Source organism: Labrus mixtus, chromosome 17, assembly GCF_963584025.1.
Source record: "Labrus mixtus chromosome 17, fLabMix1.1, whole genome shotgun sequence".
Lineage (NCBI taxonomy): Eukaryota > Metazoa > Chordata > Actinopteri > Labriformes > Labridae > Labrus > Labrus mixtus.
The window spans coordinates 12013873-12034437 of NC_083628.1; the positions used below are offsets into that span (position 1 = coordinate 12013873).

At 41.8% G+C, this 20565-nt stretch overlaps 1 protein-coding gene across 4 annotated transcripts in view; it reads right to left on the minus strand.

Moving 5' to 3' along the window:
• The window catches only part of LOC132992667 (mediator of RNA polymerase II transcription subunit 13-like), an 81106-nt gene that overhangs the window by 2320 nt on the left and 58221 nt on the right, over window positions 1-20565 (minus strand). Inside the window, exons 5-30 of one of the 4 annotated variants that reach the window (XM_061062137.1) lie at window positions 16430-16575; window positions 15573-15779; window positions 14341-14505; window positions 13828-13984; window positions 13621-13725; window positions 12550-13206; window positions 12110-12323; window positions 11171-11252; window positions 10922-11043; window positions 10619-10715; window positions 10254-10468; window positions 9214-9392; window positions 7271-8196; window positions 6742-6921; window positions 6353-6582; window positions 6049-6247; window positions 5141-5429; window positions 4799-5051; window positions 4516-4704; window positions 4161-4384; window positions 3715-3857; window positions 3013-3171; window positions 2549-2713; window positions 2101-2264; window positions 380-544; window positions 88-197 (exon numbers count right to left, since the gene is read on the minus strand). In XM_061062137.1, coding sequence (XP_060918120.1) covers window positions 88-197; window positions 380-544; window positions 2101-2264; window positions 2549-2713; window positions 3013-3171; window positions 3715-3857; window positions 4161-4384; window positions 4516-4704; window positions 4799-5051; window positions 5141-5429; window positions 6049-6247; window positions 6353-6582; window positions 6742-6921; window positions 7271-8196; window positions 9214-9392; window positions 10254-10468; window positions 10619-10715; window positions 10922-11043; window positions 11171-11252; window positions 12110-12323; window positions 12550-13206; window positions 13621-13725; window positions 13828-13984; window positions 14341-14505; window positions 15573-15779; window positions 16430-16575 — 5742 coding nt within the window. Of the gene's footprint in view, window positions 1-87; window positions 198-379; window positions 545-2100; window positions 2265-2548; window positions 2714-3012; window positions 3172-3714; window positions 3858-4160; window positions 4385-4515; window positions 4705-4798; window positions 5052-5140; window positions 5430-6048; window positions 6248-6352; window positions 6583-6741; window positions 6922-7270; window positions 8197-9213; window positions 9393-10253; window positions 10472-10618; window positions 10716-10921; window positions 11044-11170; window positions 11253-12109; window positions 12324-12549; window positions 13207-13620; window positions 13726-13827; window positions 13985-14340; window positions 14506-15572; window positions 15780-16429; window positions 16576-20565 lie in introns of all 4 variants that reach the window. The other 3 variants (XM_061062139.1, XM_061062138.1, XM_061062136.1) reach the window with 3 other exon arrangements.

Sequence of the window (20565 nt, forward strand, 5' to 3'; positions counted from 1 at the left end):
ATGGCATTCCTCTTGTCCAATCAAATGACTAATTGTTGTAGTTCTATACAGGTTAACCAAAGGGACAGCATTGTGCTGTGTGTTTACCTGAGCACATCAGAGGTGGTCTTCGAGTCTAAGGGGTGAGGGGTCCATTTGATCTTTTCTGACATCAGCTCATCTGACTGGGCGATAGAGATATGGTGGTGGAGGGAGGCCTGAAGGAGAAAACACACCACAATGTTTTATCACATTAAACAAATTATTGATCCAGTCACTTTTTCAGTATCACCTACCAGCTCTGTCTGTTTCTCTCTAGTGAAACAAGTCTGACTGACACTTTATTTGTTTCTTTCACCCCTCCCCCCACACACACACACACACACAGTATTTTGAATACCTTGAGAAAGAGTGGACACTGGCTCTCAGCCTGCGGGCAGGAGGCCCAGAACCAGTGAGGGAGTCCGTTTGCTTGTGCAGTGGAGACGTAGTAACCCAGAGCCAGCGGCTGCTGCTTCAGCTCCTCTGGTGGACTGTCTCTGGACAGCAAGCGCTCCCCCTGGCTCTGTGCACACAGGAGCAGGCCAGCAATTAATCACCAACACACAATGAGATCCAAACAAACCCTGGGTAACGATTTCAACCAGTTATTTACCCATCTACATCAAACATGTATGAGCCTTTGCAGTGGCTTTACAGGAATGTGAAAAAAAGGATACGCAAACATGTAATTTTCACATTAAAACATGAAAGCATAACAAAAAGTAAAGACCAAACTAGTAAAAAAAAACCTGTAATATTGCTGCATATCTTTTCTCCATGTAACAGCCTGTCTTTTATCTGGAGCTGAAGATTGTAATAAAGTTTGAAATGAAAATGGAATCAGGTCTTAGTGAACAGAATTCTTTACAGATGTGCTGCATTTAGAAAATTGCCAAATGAGATCTGCTTTCTATTTGGGCTCTGGTGTTTGGAGCTGTGTTTAAACATAGACTCACTGTATGTAAAGCCAGAAATAGACACTGTGTTGAATGATAGCATACTTTAAGTTACACCTGCATCACAGTAGATACAATATAAAGAGAACAAAAATGTCAACAAGATGTTTCCCCTCCATACATGTAATATATTACTTCTTCAGCCCAATAAAAACAAGATACTTGGGGCACAAATATCTTGTGTTTATTTCAATTTTCAAAGGAACAACACACATATTTGCAAATCAATATGGAAATAATGTACATGTATGTTTTTATATAATGGCTTGCTGTTGAACGAATGCTCCCTCAGTTTGTCAGTGCTGAATGACAAGTTCAGTTATGTAGGTTGTCAATGTGTCTTGTCTCTTGTGCCCTGAAGACAAATTCCTTTACATTTGTTATACTTGGCAAAATGTCAGATTTTTGTCTGATAACATGACAACAACCCCACGTGCTTTAGAGTGAGAAAAAACAGATCCATACCTGAAAAGGTATTCATTTGTATTCCAGGAACACAGGAATTTAATTTAACAAATATTAATTATTGAGCTGTGGAAAAGGGGTAGGATTAAATACGTTTTATACTTCTTCCTACTCCTTTTCAGGCATATCAATTGAATATATGTAATTTTCTTTTTCTCTTTCTTTTTTTTTTTTAAAATTATTTGAACATTGTTTTTTGTTTATTGTATTTTCGTGCTTTTCATTTTGTTTTGTATTTTTGATATGTTTGATTTTATTTGATATGTCTGAAATAAATTTAATCAATCAATCATTTGAATTCCAGTACAATACTTCTGCAATAAAATCACGTCATTTGTCTAAAGGTCATATATAAGAATATTGTATTTATGCTCATCCATTTATCATTATCATTATTTGTATAAGTAGTACTGTTATTTTAAGGTTGTCCTGGAAGGTTTAGTAAGCAGACTATAGTAAAGGTAAATCTTTTTAAGTAACACAACTATTTATTGTCACACTGTGTTTCTCTTCCTTCCTCTGCAGCCTCAGAGCAGTGGACAGCCGTCGTTGCTCATTCCCAAACAATGAGTTAGTACTGATGTGTAAAATGCAGCCGAACGTTTTGTCACAAGGAGGATATGTATGTCACTGTCTTTCGGCTGCTCCCCTCACTCACCTTGGTGTGCTGGAAATGTGATCCCATTCCCAGCCCAGACGGAGAGCCAGGCGAGGGCACAGGAGAGGTGTTAGGGGAGGGGTGGAGGTTCCCCGTGATCAGCATCATGTCATGGTCAATGTCGTTCTCCAGTTCATCAGGAAAGGGCAGATCAAACATGTCATCTGCAGGAGAGGGAAAAGAGACGAAAATGATGTCAGCTCACCCCAAATTAATTTAAACTTTTGGAATAAACAATGACAAATATCTGATTTGGAGTTATTTCCCATCAATAAAATTCATATTCACACAAAAATGCTATTTTTCTGTGGTTGTGATGCATGGAGAAGTTTTTTTTTCACACAACGATGCCCCCTGGTGGTAGATAATAAATCTAAAGATACACTTTTTTGAACATTTCATCATGTAGACCTTGTTATCTTGTTGACTGTTACAGTGTTTTCCTTACCATTATTGTCCTCAGTGGGATAGGAGCTGGGTGCCAGCTGTGTGGTGGCAGACGTTGGGAAGACTAGGATGTGCGTACAGGAAGCATCCTGAGGTGTGTTCAGCTGCGACGTCTGCAAGTTCAGAGCAGTGCTGCGGCCAAACACTGAGCCCATTGTCACTGCGTCTGGACGTACGCATAGAGAAACAGCAAAGGTAAGATGTCTTTCAACACCGGGTCTCACAAAGTACGATTCTTTAAATAAGCTGTAAAATAAGTGCGGTCCAAATCAAATAAAGTTGTCACTCATTTAGAGTTGATCTATTCACTTAGTGTCATTTTGTTTGTCAATTGAATTAAACAATACTATTACAGAGCGCTGCAACATCCAATAATATAATCTCTTTATAAACCACCAACGTCATGACCATCATCTTGTTATTGAAGTCAACCAACAGTTTCCCTAAAGTGAACAGACTACTAACCAGGCATGACCACAAAGGAGCCCTGTGGCTCCATGGCGACAAGGCAGGCACTGAGGATAGCTGGGGTGTCAGCAGCTGAGATCCCACAAATACGACAGGCCTCCCTCAGCTGGCGCCCTACTGAATGAAGGGAGTGCTCCCCAAGGAGCGAGCTCCAGTCTATTTGGAGAGCGAGAGAGAGAGAGAGAGATTGTAGGGAAGACAAGAGAAAAGAAGACATACTTAGAAGGAAAGACATTAGGGAATCATTCTCTGATACATTTGATCTCTTCAGGGATAATAAAAGAGAGCAAAAACAAACAAATAAGAATATAAAAAAGGGTTGGAAAAGGAGTGTATAAGAGGACAGTCTGAAAGTAAGTGTATGCTCCTATGTTTACATGTGACTGTTTGTACTATAAGTGAGAGCAGGTCAATGTCAGAGCACAACATCACAGTTTATGCTAAAGGAAGACTCTACTTTCTATTTCTCTAAAGCAAGAGTCTGAGTTAATACGTATAGGAGAGCTAAGCCTGCAGCCATTTTATTTTATTGCGGGAGTGCAAGTATCTTTGAGTTAATGATGATAAATTGTTTCAATGTTTCATCCACTTTTAAATGAGACAAACAATATCATTATCATGCATAAAACAGGAGCTACTTTTTTGCTTTCAACATTTTTAGTTCAATCCTCAAGAGAAACATCAGGTTTGGTCCCTTACCTTTTAACTCTCCATGTCCCAGTCTGCCTAAGCGACCGATCACAATCCTCCAGGGTAGTGACGTCTTCTGTATGATGCCAATGCACCATTCCCACATCTTCTGTAGTCCCATCTTCCTGGCTGAAACCTTTGGCCTTCGTGATCTGAAGTTAAAAAAATAAAAAATAAAACAAAAAACGCATGAAGAGAGATGCTGCCAAACAAGTTCACACACACACACACACACACACACACACACACACACACACACACACACACACACACACACACACACACACACACACACACACACACACACACACACACACACACACACACACACACACACACACACACACACACACACACACACACACACACACACACACACACACACACACACACACACACACACACAAAAATGACAGTCTTTTTTATGAAGTTAAGTACAGACAACTTTTCCACACCTGTTGGGTACATCAATATTGATAATGCAGGTCTCCAGAAGTTCCCCCTGCTGGTCTGTGCAGGACACCAGGATCCAGCGCTGGTCATGTGACAGACAGTATCCAACGAAGAGCACGTTGAATTTGGGAGGAGGTTCGGCCCACATTTCCCCTGGTTCCGGCTGCTTGGAACGGGTTGGACCAAGGATGAAAGGAGGAGAGTACATCTGCCGTGGACTTGGATGCTGGAGGTGAAAATTCAAGAAATTAAAATGAAAGAATGTAGACAAAAGTAAAATAAAGTCATACAGTATACAGTGTATCATATGAGCTCTTTCCTTACAAAAGTATACATTTTTTGGATTCTTACGCCTACCTCTGGACCGTTTAGTACAGAACTGACAGTGGACACTGGTCCAAAGCCAGTCAGGGACTTGATGTGTGTTTGATGGGGAAGCAGACGCCTGCATTGGGAGTAACACGAGAAGGCCATGGAGCGCAGCTGTTGCAAGTACAAATGGCTCTCTCCACTGGCCGGCTGGAGGAGGTACTGGCAAGGCACCACCTACGTTCAACACAAATTAAATTGATGATGGTCACAAGAGTGGGAGTAAATTCGCTTTCATTTTGTCTAGAGCAAAACCACAGCATCCTCCTACCTGTAGCACCAGTGCAGGTCTCATCATCTCAGGCAAAGTCTGCAGCATCTCTGTGTAACAGCGAAGAAGCCCGAGTAGCCAAATGCTACCTGCCTCCATATCGTCACACTCGTCCTCCTCTCCACCTTCATTTCTTGCTCCATTTGAGCTAAGAAAGGCATCCACTATGTAAATAACAATAGCTGGTGGGTTTGCATGGCTGTCCGCTGAGTCGGGCACGGTTGGGATGCCAATTCTAGACTGCTCTGAAGTACTGAAAGAGAGCAAGAGAAGAAAAACATTAGTGTTAAAATGTGAGGAAAAAATGTGTGTGAGGTTATTTTTCAAATATTTCGGCCTTACAGTTCAGGGTTTTCTGCTGGTGTGTTGGCTGGTGGAGTGACAGTGGGAGGCCCTTTAGAGTCGCTGGTTGCTGCTTGTGTCGTCTCTCCTGTCTGGCTTGAGGTCGCCCCGTTCGGGGTTGGAACATTTCCCGAACTGGCAGCTCCCGGAGCAGGTTCACCATCAGGTCCACAAGATGGAGTTTGCCCAGAGGAGGCGGGCTGGGCTGAGGATGTGTTGTTTGCGGGCGGCTGGAGTTTGGGAGGTACAAGAAGACTGCTGTCCAGAGGCAAGATTGAAAGCTTGGGACCTGCGTTTAAAAGAATTGGAGTGAAGAATTCAGTGAAAATCTGCATTTTAAAAAGACAATTCAACGAGACATCAGGCTGTTTTTCAAGTATAAATAACACAATAACATACACACATACAGGCTACATAAAGGTTCTAGTTAGCTATTTCCCTAGCTAACATTAGCAAGGGAACAGTAGTATTAGCTAGGGAACAGTAATGCTAGCTAGGGAGCCTTACAATGCTTACATTACCATATGATAGAGTAACAGGATATGATGGTAACGGTGTATATTCCAAGCTAACAATAACCCTAACTAGAAACTCTAGAATTCTTACATTAGCTGTTATCCGATGCTACTTTACTCAAAAGGAATTTCTTTGTGTCCATTTAGATTTTCACTAGCGATTGTCTGAGTAGTTTCTAATTGGTCTTGCAGAGTTGAAATGACATTGTTCTGAGTCCCAAGTTTTTTTTACAATTAACAACCTAGTAGAGCAGTCAATCTGTTATAACATTATTTAAGTTTCATACCCTGCGGTGTGTGAATACGGCGAATGGAAGTGCTTGGATCATATTTTATGAATAAGATTAGATTACATCAGATTTGAAAAAAGATTAGTAGAATAAATGTTCTGACCGAGCTGCTGCTTGCAGGCATACGCGTAGAGTTTAAGTTTGCTGAGGTTGTCGTTGTGTTGCTGTCCAGCCCAGGGTCCTGTCAACCACTGGTCCACATCCAGCTCTTCCATTTTTTCCGGCTCTACCGCTTCCCCCACACGCACGAGGCCATCTCTGGACACCTTGGCAAGAGGTCGGTGCTTTCCAAGGCGGCACGTCTGGAAACAGAGTCATCATTCTGTCATTAGAGACACTTGCCATGTTAACGTACAATCCTTTGTTAGCCCTCCATCTCGCTTCCTTTTCAGAATCCAGCCTCCTACCTCATAAACTGTGCTTAGCTCCTGGAAGAAGGCCTGGGCTGCAGCCAGCAGAGAGGGACTGTTTGGACACAGCACCAAGTAAGCTACATCCCGCTGCCCCCCATAAGGCTCAAGTAGTAGCTTCTCCCAGAAAGGTAACGCTAAGGGGGACAATGCTAAGAAGTCTCTCTCACGGTCATAGCCAAGTAACACTGTAGGGATGGGCAATGGCTCTGGTGACTCTTCCGAACCTAAGAAAAACCACAAATAGTCACAATTTTATTAGGCATTTCTATGTGTGACTCTTCAGAAAACTGTAATCTCAAAAATGTAATAAACAGAAAATTTACATAGGATTTGTTTTTAGTTTTTTTTTTTTTTAAATCAATTTTGGGAAGTACTGGACTCACCGTATGAGCCTCTACCGGCCATCTTATGGAACTGCTGCCAGGTGAGTGGACCCTGAACGTGCTGAATGTTCTCCCAGGTCCTTCCTGTTCTCTTCTTCTGGATGGCGTCCTGAAGAAAAGGCTGAAGAGACAGCAGCATACGAACCATATCCTGGGACGACAACATGCTCATCTCCACCACTGTGGGGATTGGCAGACACACAGGCACGCGCACACAACAGTACGTACACACACACACACACACACACACACACACACACACAGACACAGAAAAAGGATACATGAACAGATGCACACATGTTAACATGATTCTATACACAAGAGAAACAAATAAACACACATGAAACAGATTGATATGTAGTTTAGATATCACAAAGGGAAACAGGCATACATGAAACATTTATTTGCCAAGGCTTCCTGTAACAGGACTATGTTTAAAGGACTCAATCACACAGTGTTTTCCCAGGAACGTATTTGAATGGTTTTATTTTTCTACATAACTCTTTGGCTGCTAAATTGAGTTTCTTACCATTCGTGTGAGGCCAGGGGTGAAGAGCAGTGCTTCTGACAACAGCTTGATCTACTTTTCCTCCTGTGGAATTATCCACATACTGCAGCCCCTGTTCCAAGGCATTGTAACACTCCACACAGGCATCGCTCCCATCTGCCCACTGCTTCTCAGACATCCAGCTTTGCAGCAGCGCCCCCTTGCGGCCGTGACAGGAACAGCTGAGTGGGACGTGAAGTGATGCCAGGGAGGAAATCGGCTGGGAGCACTGTTCCTGCAGAAGTACCATGACTAACGGAGATGCAGGGGCTGCATCCTGGGGCTTCTTAGCTCTCGGGTCTCCCATAGCTGGGTCCCTCCGGCATAAAGCCAGCCTCCTCTCAGCTGCCCGGCCTACCTCTGAAGTCCTACCGAAAATATCCAGCTCATCCTCCAGGAAGAGGCCTGTCCCATGGGCCAGCAACCTGTTTACAATGGCGCTGAAGCCGCACATGCAGCGGTACTGATCCTCACAAGTGGAATCAGGGATATATACCCCCACATCTGCACCTTTGACATTCATATTACAGGCGCAGATGCAGCAGCTGTCAAAGTTACGATCCTTGAAAACATTGAGGACGGAGTCAGAAAGCAGGAGGACGGCGTACAGGCTGTGGGCTTCGGGAAGGGAGGGTCCTGGCCGAGCTAAGGGATCCACAGAGCTGAGAGGCAGGCTGGTGGAGGTTGAGACCGGCGAGCTGAGCTCAGTACCATCCTGCTTCACCGAGCCCTGCCCAGAGCTCGCAGCGTTAATCCCCCGTGGTGTTCGAGGAGTTCGTGGAGTGGGCACTGAGAAACGTGGAGTGGCAGGAGAAGGAAGGATCCCGATGGTGGTGCTCACAGAGGCAGTGGTCGCGCTCATCTGACCGTACTCCTGGTCGTTGAGGGTGTTAACGCTGGGCACATTTCTGGTAAACACACATCGACAGAATCAAAAATAAGAGTTAGACAGTCGAGTACGATTGAACTAACTTACAGGATATTTTATGAACCAACTGACATTCAGCATATTCACATGATGACCCAGTTTTTCTGACATCCTGCTCAAGGTGGGAAACTCAAATTCTTGTATAATGCAAAACTGATTTATTCCAGGTTGTAAGTTGGACAGTATCCGACAATTATTATAAGTTTACTGCTTTTTGATTGATCAGCAACTGAATAAAAAGTGACAACAGAATATTTAGAGGGACTTTGGGCCACATCTCAAATAAAAATAACCTACTTCACAGTATTCTGTCTTCTGTTAGAGACTATAGCAAATTTTAGCGTTCAACCACTTCCTGGCTAACATTGTTAGCTTGAATTTAAACCTCTCCTATTGTATCATCTAGCTCAAATAAATGCTTAAAACAGCTTAAAGCCTGATGCCACCTAACGATTATATTAGCTAAGTAGAATGCTAACAATAGCTAGCAATGGGTATCCACTGAAAAAAATACCTTTTCCCCCTTTTTTTAACAGTTTATTTTGTGGAATTTTTCCCCTCCAAATGCGGCGGGGAGAGAAAGAAAAATGGGGAATGACATGCGACAAAGGAACCACGAGTCAGATTTGAATCAAGTCTGCTCGCTTGGAGGACCATAGCCTCTGTACATAGGTCGCGCACACCAACCACTAAGCTACCAGTGCCCTTTTGTTTAACTTAAAAACTTAGAATGAGCTCATGTCCCATCAGAGTTGTACGTTTCATTGTCTGCTTGTCCTAATAGAAGCAGTGAAATGATAACGATTTATTTGAGCTTCCATGAGCATGACGCCAGAGGAAAATGGTGGCTGTGTGAATATGGCTAAAGTCAACCTCACATATCCATCCTTCAGAAGCTAAGTGGTCAAACAATTTTTTTTATTTTATTTTAACAGAATGAAACATCTTCATCAACAAGAAAGGTTTATTTTCTTTTGTGTCATAGTTGACTACTCACGTGTATCCGTCTCTGATGAAAGCCTGATGCTGTGGATGCATGATCGTGGAGAAATGCTCCATTTTGGGCATGAGGGCCCATGATGGACGGTAGTAACATTGATCTGGAATCTTAAGCGGTGGTATACTCTGGCTGGGTAGGCAGGATAGTGGAGCAAACATGGAGGAGCCTATATGTGGCTGCATAGAGAAGATACCAGGGAGAAATTAAAGTTTAACATTCAGTTATATTGACACATGCTTCTACAATGTTCTATGATGTTGCAAGTTGTGTTTGACACAACATCCTTTTAGTAAGCATGTCCGGCAAGAATTAGGTATGCGTAACAACATTTATTAAGTTTTTAAATTTGACGTTTTGTTAATTGTGGAACCTCTGGAATTCTTCAGCTGGCAACTTTTTTTTATAAAATGATATTTCCTTATTAAACAAGTGCTTAATACAATAGAATCTGTGTCAGGATACCAAATAACGGATAATATGTCAGGCGCTAACACTCATGTCATCAGTTGACTAAGATCCAATCCATTCAAATGTTAAATTGGATCCTGTTTGTGTGTTTAACATATTGAGCTGATAGAATAAAGCGTATTGTCTGGAGGAGCTTTCTGTTTGTGTTAATGAGGAGATGAACATAATAGTGGCAACTAAATGCATTTAACTACACAGTAATTAGTGTTTCCCAAATGCTTAAAGTCTGCAGTAAGTACAAGAGTCTGACTTATATCGAAGATAGCTAATTAGCAAAGATAGCTAATTAGCACGCTACAGGTTATAGTAAAACAATTCTAATGATGTGAGGGCCTGACAGGCTTGTAAGGAACTGACTGCCATTCATATTGACTTCCCCGTGTTGAGTTTTAAATGGACTAAAGCAATTTGTGAAAGTAATTAACAAGCCCAAGTTGCTATTGTCTTACTAAAGTGTTGTTTTCTAGGTTCGCAATGACACACAAAGCTACATATGCTGCTATTTGTGCTGTTAATTGAAGATTGGTTCAGCATATTGATTGAACACTTTAATTAAAATGTCCCCTCACCTTGATATCTTCCAGCCGTGGACTGACCATGCCCTCATCAAAATCCATCCTGTATTCCATTATCTGGGTGCAGGCTAAAGGCGGCATGTGGTCCAATGGTCCGCTGGGTGCGGGGGGCTCCTGGCTCGGGGTGTCACGATACGTCATGATTGGAGAGAAGGCTGGGTGCTGTTCTAAGGAAGGAGGGGTGGGAAACATCCGCTGGAGGTCTGCTACTGCTAAAGGGAGACAGAATAAGGAGAACAGAGGAAACAAATGTTGTTAACAAAGGTGTGTGCCTGTCATCAAAACAACTAAACAAACAATGATAGATGCGATTGTAGTGTGCTATTAATTTTGTAAAAATGATGAAAGTAAATGCTCACTTGATGGATAAGGTACAGCAACTCTGCCTTCTTTCCCCAGGGGGCGATCTTCTGTTGATACTTGTGGCTTGGTTGAATGCTGGTTGGGATAAACAGTCTACAAATTATTACACATAAGACATAATGATCAGATTAATTTAACACAATATGTTCTGCTTCGGAATATGACAGTATTGACATGGATAAAGAAAATATGTTTGCTACAAAGGCGACTATGATAAAGAAGGTACAAACATGCAGTTTCTTATAAAGCAAAAACAAAAACATGTGGAACAGAAAAGCATGTAAATGATGACAACTCACCCCCAACTCATCCTCGTCTTCATCAAATATGTTATCCAGATCAGAGATGTTCACCACCAGATCTTTCTCTCTGGTCAGAGAAGGGTTTGCTTTGGCAGCTCCGTCATCCTGACTTGAGTCATCTGAAACAAAAACCAAAAACATTAGGACAATGGCTACAAATTACCCATGAATCATAAGAAGTGAAAGATTTGGACTCGAGTCAATATACACTAGGAAATGGATATGATGTACTGTAGATGGTGGCACCTGATTTTGGAGCAGAGTTAAAAATGGACATGGCGTCTTTCCCATCAGGCAGTGCTCCATTGCTGGTGATTTCTTCTCCCTGCTGGATAAATTACAGGAAAAATTGTATTTAGTTTAAGTACAGTCTCATATTTTCAAAGGTTTAAAGCTAGGAGCTCTAAAAAGACAAAACAAGACTTGTGTGTATAGTGCTGCTGTTGACAAGCAAAATGTACACAAAAAGAACTCAGTACACATAGAAGCTGCAATTTTCACAAATAACACAATGTCTTGTATTTTTTTAATTAAAGAGTATTTATTTGACCCCTGAGGGTTTTTTTTTGGCCACTTCAAGGCAGCAGAGATGGGCTGTGAACATAAAAGTTACAGTTAATAAAGCCAACAGATCTACCACCAGTTACACATCCAATAGATATAGAGCAATATTCAAACTATTTGGAGTCTTCCTTTTGGCCACTTAAGAAATGCAAGTAGTCCAATATGAACTCTGCTTTAATTCATTAGATTATTTTTCTATTTACTTTATTAATCCCAGAGTGCAAATTCAGGTTTGAGCTGACACTGAGAAACACACATGGGCCCAAAATACAACATGAACAAACAGAATTCTATATACATGCATTAATGCATGAATGGAGAGATATGTCAAAGTGAGGGAGCTGAACACAGGGGGGCCCCCAAGCAGTTTGGGGTGTCTTGCTTAAGGGCACCATAGCAGTACTATGGCAGGCCGAGTCCCTACATAGGGAGCTAACTGCAGCCTGCACTGTTTCGAGGCTCTAACAACTTCTGTGACAGATTAAATAAAAGCAATAAAGTTGTAAGGCTGGATCAATAAATCATAACAATTAGCTCTCTCCTGATACAAGTTACATGGTCCTTATTTCAGAAAAAAAGCTATTATTGCATTGTGTTTTTAAACAGAGTGTGATCTCTTACCTTGACCTTCTTGCTGGGCTCTCGCCCCTGACCCTTTAACCTCTTGGAGGTGGAGAAAGTGTACTCAATGTCTCCTTCCTTAAAGTCATATGGATCGTCCCCCGGCTCCCTCAGAGCCTCGATACCGGGCTGCTGGTAGAGGCCTAATGTGTGAATGTGGTCCTTCACCCTCTCCTCTGAGATTTTAAATCTCTTGTGAGTCTGTGTATACAGTCTGGGGGAGACAAAAGACAGAAAAACACAAGTGTTGTAGTTGGGGCTTGTTCTATCTGTATTCTTTTTTTTTGTGTCCCCATATCTTTCATTTCATATCTGCAAAATAAAAGCCAGAAACTCTGAGGAGAATTATAAGAAGGCATGAATCCATTTATCCATATTCTTAGCTATGTTCCCATCCCTTTCCTAACTTATACCCTTCTGTTGTTGTTTCTCTTTCCCACCTCTTTAGCGGCGCTCCCTCTGCGGCTGCATCCGTCTTCAGTTCCTCCGACTTATCAGCGGGAATTTCGGGGGGTCTGCAGTCAGTCTTATCAGTTCGGGGAGTTCTAAAGCCTCTCCACCAGCCACCCCCACTCTCCCGCTGCCTGAGAAGGGCTGTATATACCGCCGTCTCGCTGGTTATCAGCCCCATCCCTGAAGCCCCATCCTGGCAAACAGACATATCCACAGGCCCATCGAGCACCTCTTGGTCCTGCACTCTCGGGTGTGGGCTTAGCGTGGGTGGAAGTGGAGACATTGGTGAATGAAGAAGGGACTCAGAGGCTTTTCTGCTGTTTGAAAGCGGTTTGGGAAATTTACAGCTTGGCAGAGCAGCCAGTGGCTCCAAGGGGGGCTCAAGAGCTCCAAGACCTCCAAGCTGGGGCCCTCCTGTTGAGTCCTGCTCAAGAGGGGTCTCCTGCGTGATGGAGACACGGTGGTGAAAGGGGATGGTGGCCGGCCTCTTGGACTGTTTGTCTGCCTTCTCTGTCTTGTCGCTGGTCTTGTGTTTGGGCAGGGAAGCGGGGTATGAAGACGGGCCTGAGGACTGAGGGGGGTTGGCACTGGTCTGAGGGTTGGCAGTGGATGTGGTGGACATATTCTGCTTCTGCTGCTTCAACCTGGAAGAAAATCAAATGAAAGTACTGTACTCATGAAAGTAAAAACAAAAAAACCCATCATGAGAATACTCTACAGGGCCTATTTCAGGAGAGAATTTCACAATAATTAGTCTTTGAGTTGCAAAAACTGTTCATGTTTTTTGTATTTCCCATTTGTTTCCTAGAATTTCTGCAGTTTTTCTTTCCTGAAAAGAATACGTCTTCAGTTTTATTCCATTTCATACCTAACTGTGTTTTACAAGAACGTATAGTATGTTGTAAATAAAAAGATCCCTAGGCATAGTCATAATTGTAGCATGTTTTCAAGATATCTTCATATAAAAATGCCCTTTGTAATAAACATCACAACACATCGCAGATGCTGTAAACATAAATGTAATGCTGAGCTGAGCAGCTTGCATGCAGCTCTGGTACCTGGAGCAGCTGCAGGACGATCTCACTCCCAGATCGTTGAAGTCCCATGTAGTCACTCCGTTTGGCACCTCCTTCTTCGGTGTGGCATCAGTTGGATGATTGTGTCTACAGGGACAAAGAAACAGATCTATGAGGTCAGCGGCTCTCCTGCGTCACTCCTCCTCAGTTGTAATCACGGCAAACACATTCAGCAGCGGTTGAACTTACACATAATGTGGCTGGTTGAGATAGCACTCCTTCCAGGCTTGGTGCACTACCTGACAGGTTAGCTTCTTCCCAGAATGCTTTGGGCTGATGCTGGGGACCCCAATGCTGCTGTCTGGTGTGAGGACGCTGGAGACGGAGGTCACAAAGCCGCTGTCCGCTGAAAGGTGGAGGTTGAGACAGAGGCACGACTCAGCACAGGATTTTAAGGAAGTAGTTCACGGATTGTTTATTGCATTGGCGTCGCCTGAGCTCTGATTTAAATGCTAATGTCAGCATAACGAGCTAATAATAACAATAGCAACTGACTTACTGATAGGTAAAAGGTTTTCAAATGTCCCAATTTGTCAAAGTAGCTTAGATGACTTAACTGTAAGTATAATAGGTTCTGGTGTATTTGGTAATAAAACAAAATGTTTTGTACAAACTGAAAGTCTAACCAGATGTTGTTTTGGCGATACAGGATGATTTTTATTTATATTGATGAATAGTGATATATTTGTATGTATGTGTTACCTGAGCAGGGCTGCTGTGGGGATGTGGGCGGTGTGAGCGGCACACAGCAGTGGTTCGGCTCCCTGTTGAGGCCCTGAGCTGCAGGAACAGGTGGAGGCTGCTCCACTGGGAGGTCCCCCTGGGCGATCAGAACCAAAGCAGCTGGGTAGGTCATCCTTACACCTCCTGAGAAGATGAAATAGAAGGGCATTATTCACTTTAGGATAGGGAGATGGAGCTCTTTTTTTTTTTTACAGCATGGGTTATTGTACTGTTAAAACTCTAGCTGGCACTATTTGCAGGAGTCAGATAAATCCAGAAAATAAGCTGTAAAGTATTAGGAATGCAATTGTTCCTTATCCATTAATGTAATCACACACTTTCTATCTCTCTCTCTGCTCATATAAAACAAATGATCTTTATTCTCGTCATACTCATTCCCTTACTATCATTGCAAACCGACTTTCCTTTGCAGAAGCTGCTATCCAAAGGAGTTTTGATTATAATCAGGTCAAACCAACGCTGTGGGATCAGGCTGATTAGACAAAGCTATTAGAATAACTCCCCGGGGCTTTTACCTCCACTTCCCTTTTCTTCTCTGTCTGTCTTTCCTGCTCTCTTCTTCCCTTTCCACATTTCCCCTTTTTTTTTTTTAAAACTCTGCACTGAAAGATGATCACCGCAGTCAGAGTAAACATTTGTAACACACACTCCCTTGTGTGTAATCCCTTTGCGAATGCAGACATTCAAATCTAGACTAAAGATATCCTAACAGTGAAATTATAGAATTCCTTCATGATTATTTTAAGAACCCTGAACATTTACAAATCAAGGAAAAAATCATATTTAGTAGATAATTGAGATTCTCTTTATGGATTATATTTTTTTCACTAATGAGTTCAATAAAAAAAAATTAAAAAAAATAAAAAGAGGTTTATAGTTAAGGTTTACATCCAATAAGAAAAATAAATCTGTAGAAATGTGTTTGTCTTTGAACTTACTTAAACTTAAATATGTTTCATTCCTTTTTTTTTTTTTAAAGCAATTTCCTGTGTGGTCATTTTGCAGACCTTGAGTAGAAATAATACATCTTATATAACATGCATGCATATGAATGGTTTTCAGCGTGAATTGACCCTAAACAAATGTAGACTAAAATGTTTTCCATGAGGCATTTGATATTGTGAGACATATTCTTCCCATTCAATACTCTCTTAGAAATGAGAAAAAAAACATGTTGACTTTCTCCTTACCTACAATGACCTCCACTGCCACGTGACGGTTGCTATCATAAGCGCGGCTTCCTTCCTCTTTCTCCTTTTCTCTGCTCTCCTCTTTCTGCTGTAGTACCATCGGGTAAAAGTAGCTCCACTCCTCCATTAGCTTGCGCGTCGCTGGATCGCTCATTTTAAAAGCCTGACCCGTGAGAGTGCCGCTCAGGCCGTACGGACTCAGGATCACTGCAGAGGGAAACAAAGAGACATTGCAAAGCTGAAAGATACACATCGAAGAGGTTCCCTCAACGTTTTCACCAAAACCTGATAGCAAATGATATGATTGGCTGCAGTTCAGTTTAAGCTGGTTTCAAGTTTGCAAATGCTTAAATAGATTATATAACCGCCATACAATCACAAACTGTATTAAGTTGCAGTGTTGGATTTGTCCTTTAATCAAACAAGGAACGTATGCATAGTTTACTGTAGATTCTTCATTTCATTATATTCTATAATTATCTTAACCACAATTATCACTTTCCAATTTCAGCTGAATTTCTCATTTGTCCCTTATTATGTGACATTTTTCAAATATGAACTAGGACAGTCAATTATCAGTAATAGAAATCCAGTGATTAAATGTGTAATAGCCTAACACTCACAGGCGTCAGTTGTCTTCATTAAAAAGATTTGGCACACTTTATTTTGTTGAAACTTCTTACAAACTTTAATACTGCAAGACTAATATGTTAATAGAGCGCTTATATATAAGTGGCAATTCCAATTTTAACTTACAGTAAATCCATGGCAAAATGAATGATCACACATGTTGTTCAGAGTATGTTTTTCTTCATTGTCTATAAAACTAAACCACCTGTATGAGTGTGTGTTGTTACCTTGTACTGGAGTGACGGAGGTCTGTGCCAGCTCGATGTGGTGCTCTGTGACGTGGTGCGCAGGTTGGTGCTGGGCGATCTCCACACTGGTGCACACATTGCTCTCCCCGTGGAGGAAGAAGGAGAAGGAGCAGGAGAGGTGCTCACTGGGGACAGAAAACAGGTGAAGTTTTTTAGTGAATGAGATCACAGTAGAGCCGGTACAAGTATGTGCTGGTATATAGCTCGTCTTTGTGTACAGCAACAGATCTCTGTGTCCAATTTCATAACAAGGACATGTCCATTTACCTCTACAAATGTAATTAAACTGGGATTTAAATGGAACCAAATCTACATTTGATTATGTTAAACTTGAGATTAAATAAACCCATAAATCTAATTTATTGAAGAAAAACGTTCAGGCCTAGACGTGACAGATGATGAGTGCTTTCCTCCAACAGCAATTTAAAGAACACTCTCAAAGCCTGGCCTCGCTCACATTGATCATCTTCATCGTTCCCCCACACAGGCTCCTTATTGCAGGTATAAATCCTCATTTGCTTATGACTGATTGTGTTGGCCACATGTTTACATATGCAGCGCTCTCTTTATTACACAGCTGAGACACAGTCCATCATGCATTGCTCTTTTTTTTCCTTCTTTTTTTTAATCACATAGGAGTGATTGTTGCGGCCTTTTTGCAATCCATACAGCAGTGGGCAGGCTGGACATCATTAACTACAAAGACGGCTTCACTGATGTATACCCCTAATCTATAAATGTATCAGACTGACAATAAAGTCAGCAGGTACTGTAATCTCCATGTGATTACCCCGCTGCCCATGCAATGGCTCTTTCTTCCCTGAGGGAGCCGGACCTCCATTGGAGCTGAAATGAATCATCAAATTCAATAAGAGGAAGAAAAAAAAAGAGGACAGCTCTATGGTCACTCATTGGCAGAACTAAAGACAGTCTTGAGGGGGTAAAATATCTCGCGGCAATGACCATAACCGCCTCCAGGTGGCGCCAAGTACAACCCAAGGAGAGAGAAGGCATTTTTTTGTCTGCTTCATAAACATTCTAGAGATTCTCACAGTAAACACACAACAAACAAGCGGAATGCACACACGTCGGCACAATTACAGCAGGATATGCAAAGCTCAAATGCATCAATGTGCATGTTAAGATCACACATAAATATACAAAATGTTTTTAGTGATTATGCACTTTTTCCTACAATGCATGAGTAGGTGTTGTTTACGCTACCTAACAGTCATATAGCTGTGGAGTGGCTTTCCACCTAAAGGCCTTCTTTATCATTATTATTTTTATATTGTACACTGCATTGTATACAGTTTCAGGATTATTTTATGTATACTTTTGAGTTAAATTATTTAAGAGGTCATTTAAGGCTTGATTCTGCACGCCATATGACCTCTCTCTACATGGGTTCTATATCAATTTGTTTTAAAATTCTTCCTTCTCTTCTTGGCTCACATTCATGGTATCTAAGCTATCCGGGCTAAATGTCTGTGAATGTATTTCCTGGTACATTCTCTATTATACCAGTGTTTACCTCCACAGGTTTATTTTAGTATAAAACACAGTATCCAATATATTTTATTGTTAATACTGTTTTAGATGTACTAAAGTGAGATGAATATTTGTGTATTATGTTGTTTGGTAATTCATCTCTTTGTCTACTCAAATGTGTGTGTAATAATTAATGCATCTGAATTAGAGAGCTCTTTATTTAATCATCTTTGTTTATTCTACAGAGGGCTTTTAGTGTGTAGTGGTACAGCTTTAAGAACTGAATGAATCTATGACAGTCTTTCCTGATAGGTGTGGGAACTTTTTTTTTTTTAAAGGAAGTGTGACTAGTGCTGTTCTGATCTTGTTGATGACAGATAACCACTTCAGCATGCTGGCTGCCATTGCACTAAATAACTAAATGAGAGGACTACTTCATGTGTGAGTCACCAGGTTTTGTTACGTTGGGGCCTGAATTGTTCCTTTACGCCAAAGTTTCAGCTGCAAGCATTGAAACATTGCTTTTCCATGCACACCCCTCACACACATACACAGCACAAACCTATATCATCTCCACGATCCACATCCCTACAACACGAGTTCAAATGTTTTCAATGAGACTGCCCTCCAACTTTGTCCTCAGCGCATCATTACAGCATATGAAGAGCTATTTATAGCCGCACATGGAAGCTCAAGAGAACAGCTGCAAGTCAAGAGCACCAGTTGAGCTAACTGCCGTGCACAATATGCACAAATAATTTACACAGAGGACGTTTAACCAGGGTATTGAAAAGCATAAAGCTGCTCTAATTGTTCTCTGAGTTTGCACTGATTCCTCATAAAATAATCTACCTATATAATGACGGACTAACTGGCTGAATGATTTATACATTGCATGTGTTTCTCTGTGTTAAGCTCTCGGTTTGCAACACTGCCCGGATTAAATAAGTCTGTGAAATGAAGCATCCATTAGAGTTTATTTCCCTCCTGTGTTGATAATTCTCTTTATATTGTTATTGTATATTTTTATGAGACGTGTGTGCACTGATCGGGACTGATGTGTGCACAAAAAACATGACTCCCTTAACGCCGCTCGTAAAACTGCAGCTCGAGCCAATAGCAGAGCTATTGGAAATCATCTCTTCTTTTTGCATCCTCTAACAACATAATTTGTGGTTGGATTGATACTCAGGTGGGATCAATGTGAGCTGAAAAATATCATATTATTAGTTTGATTCATAAAAATAAATACCTACAAAAAAGCCCAAATAAGGCTACAGATGGAAATAGTCGACTTGTGTAGAGAGGGACCTTCAATTGGAAGGTCAAGTACAATTGATTAATACTGAGAGCAAAAAGTCGAGCCGATGACTGACGTGTAACAATTATGATCTAAGCTCTATTACAGCTGCAATAAAGTGCAATTAAATGCAAGTCAGGCAAAAGCAGAAGTACAAAAAGAGCATCAAACTGCAGCCTGACGCAGCTGGAAGATTGATGCTCCCTGTCCTTTTACAAAGGGCATTTTTCTGCACAGTAAGCGGGTGTGAGTGTGTGGACACACTGGGCTTCTTGCATCCTCAGGGACATTTGTGCAGTCGGCAAAGCGTGAGTGAGTGAGTGTGTGTGTGTGTGTGTGTGTGTGTGTGTGTGTGTGTGTGTGTGTGTGTGTGTGTGTGTGTGTGTGTGTGTGTGTGTGTGTGAAAACAGTGGACAGGGATGCGAGGCAGCTGTGTGTGCTGCCTGGGCTGCATGAGTACAGGTATTAATAAATGAAGAGGAGTGATGGCTGAGACTCGCCTCAGGGCTGACAGTACTGGAGAGAGATAGAGAGAGAGGAGACGGAGAGGAGGAAAGAGAAGGGAGGGGGAGATGGGTGAGGGGGATTATAAAAGGAAGTAAAAAGAGGAAGAGGAGGACGAGCAGTGTGGAATTAAACAACAGCAACGGAAGAAGATTGAGACAAAGTGAGCACCAGAGGTAGAAAAATGATGGAAATGCATGAGGAAAAAGGGAAAATAGAAAGGCGGAGAGGAAATTAGGAGGACAAGGAAAGAAAAAATGAGGACTGAGAGCAAAAAAAAAAAAAAAAGAAAGCGTGAGAGGAAGAGGAGGAGGTGAATAATTCAGAGCCACACACTGCAATCGCTGCACACATATCGATGAGATCAGAGTTTTAATGGGTGGCTACTGAGCACAATTTTATGGTGAAATCAATCAAGGCATGTAGAGGCGGAGAACACACAGAAAGACACATTACTGTACGTGTGTGTGTGTGTGTGTGTGTGTGTGTGTGTCTTTCATTTGGGCCCAGACTTATATGACAGCATTAAGAGTGTGCTATCATTTGTATGCAAATGTGTATGCAGGGAGACACAGACGCACACTCAAAAAAAGAAAAAAAAAAACCACAGTTATCATAACATGTTCATATGCATGTTTTAACACCATCGCATGAAAAGAACAGCTATGTTTGGCTTGTGTGACAACATGTGTCACTTAATCTCATCACAATACAAACAGCCAGACCGCAGGAGAGCTGGTTAGTATCTGACATGCATCATGGACTTCACCCACATGAACCATGTGTGCACAATCCATGCACGCTGAAAACACTGTTATCT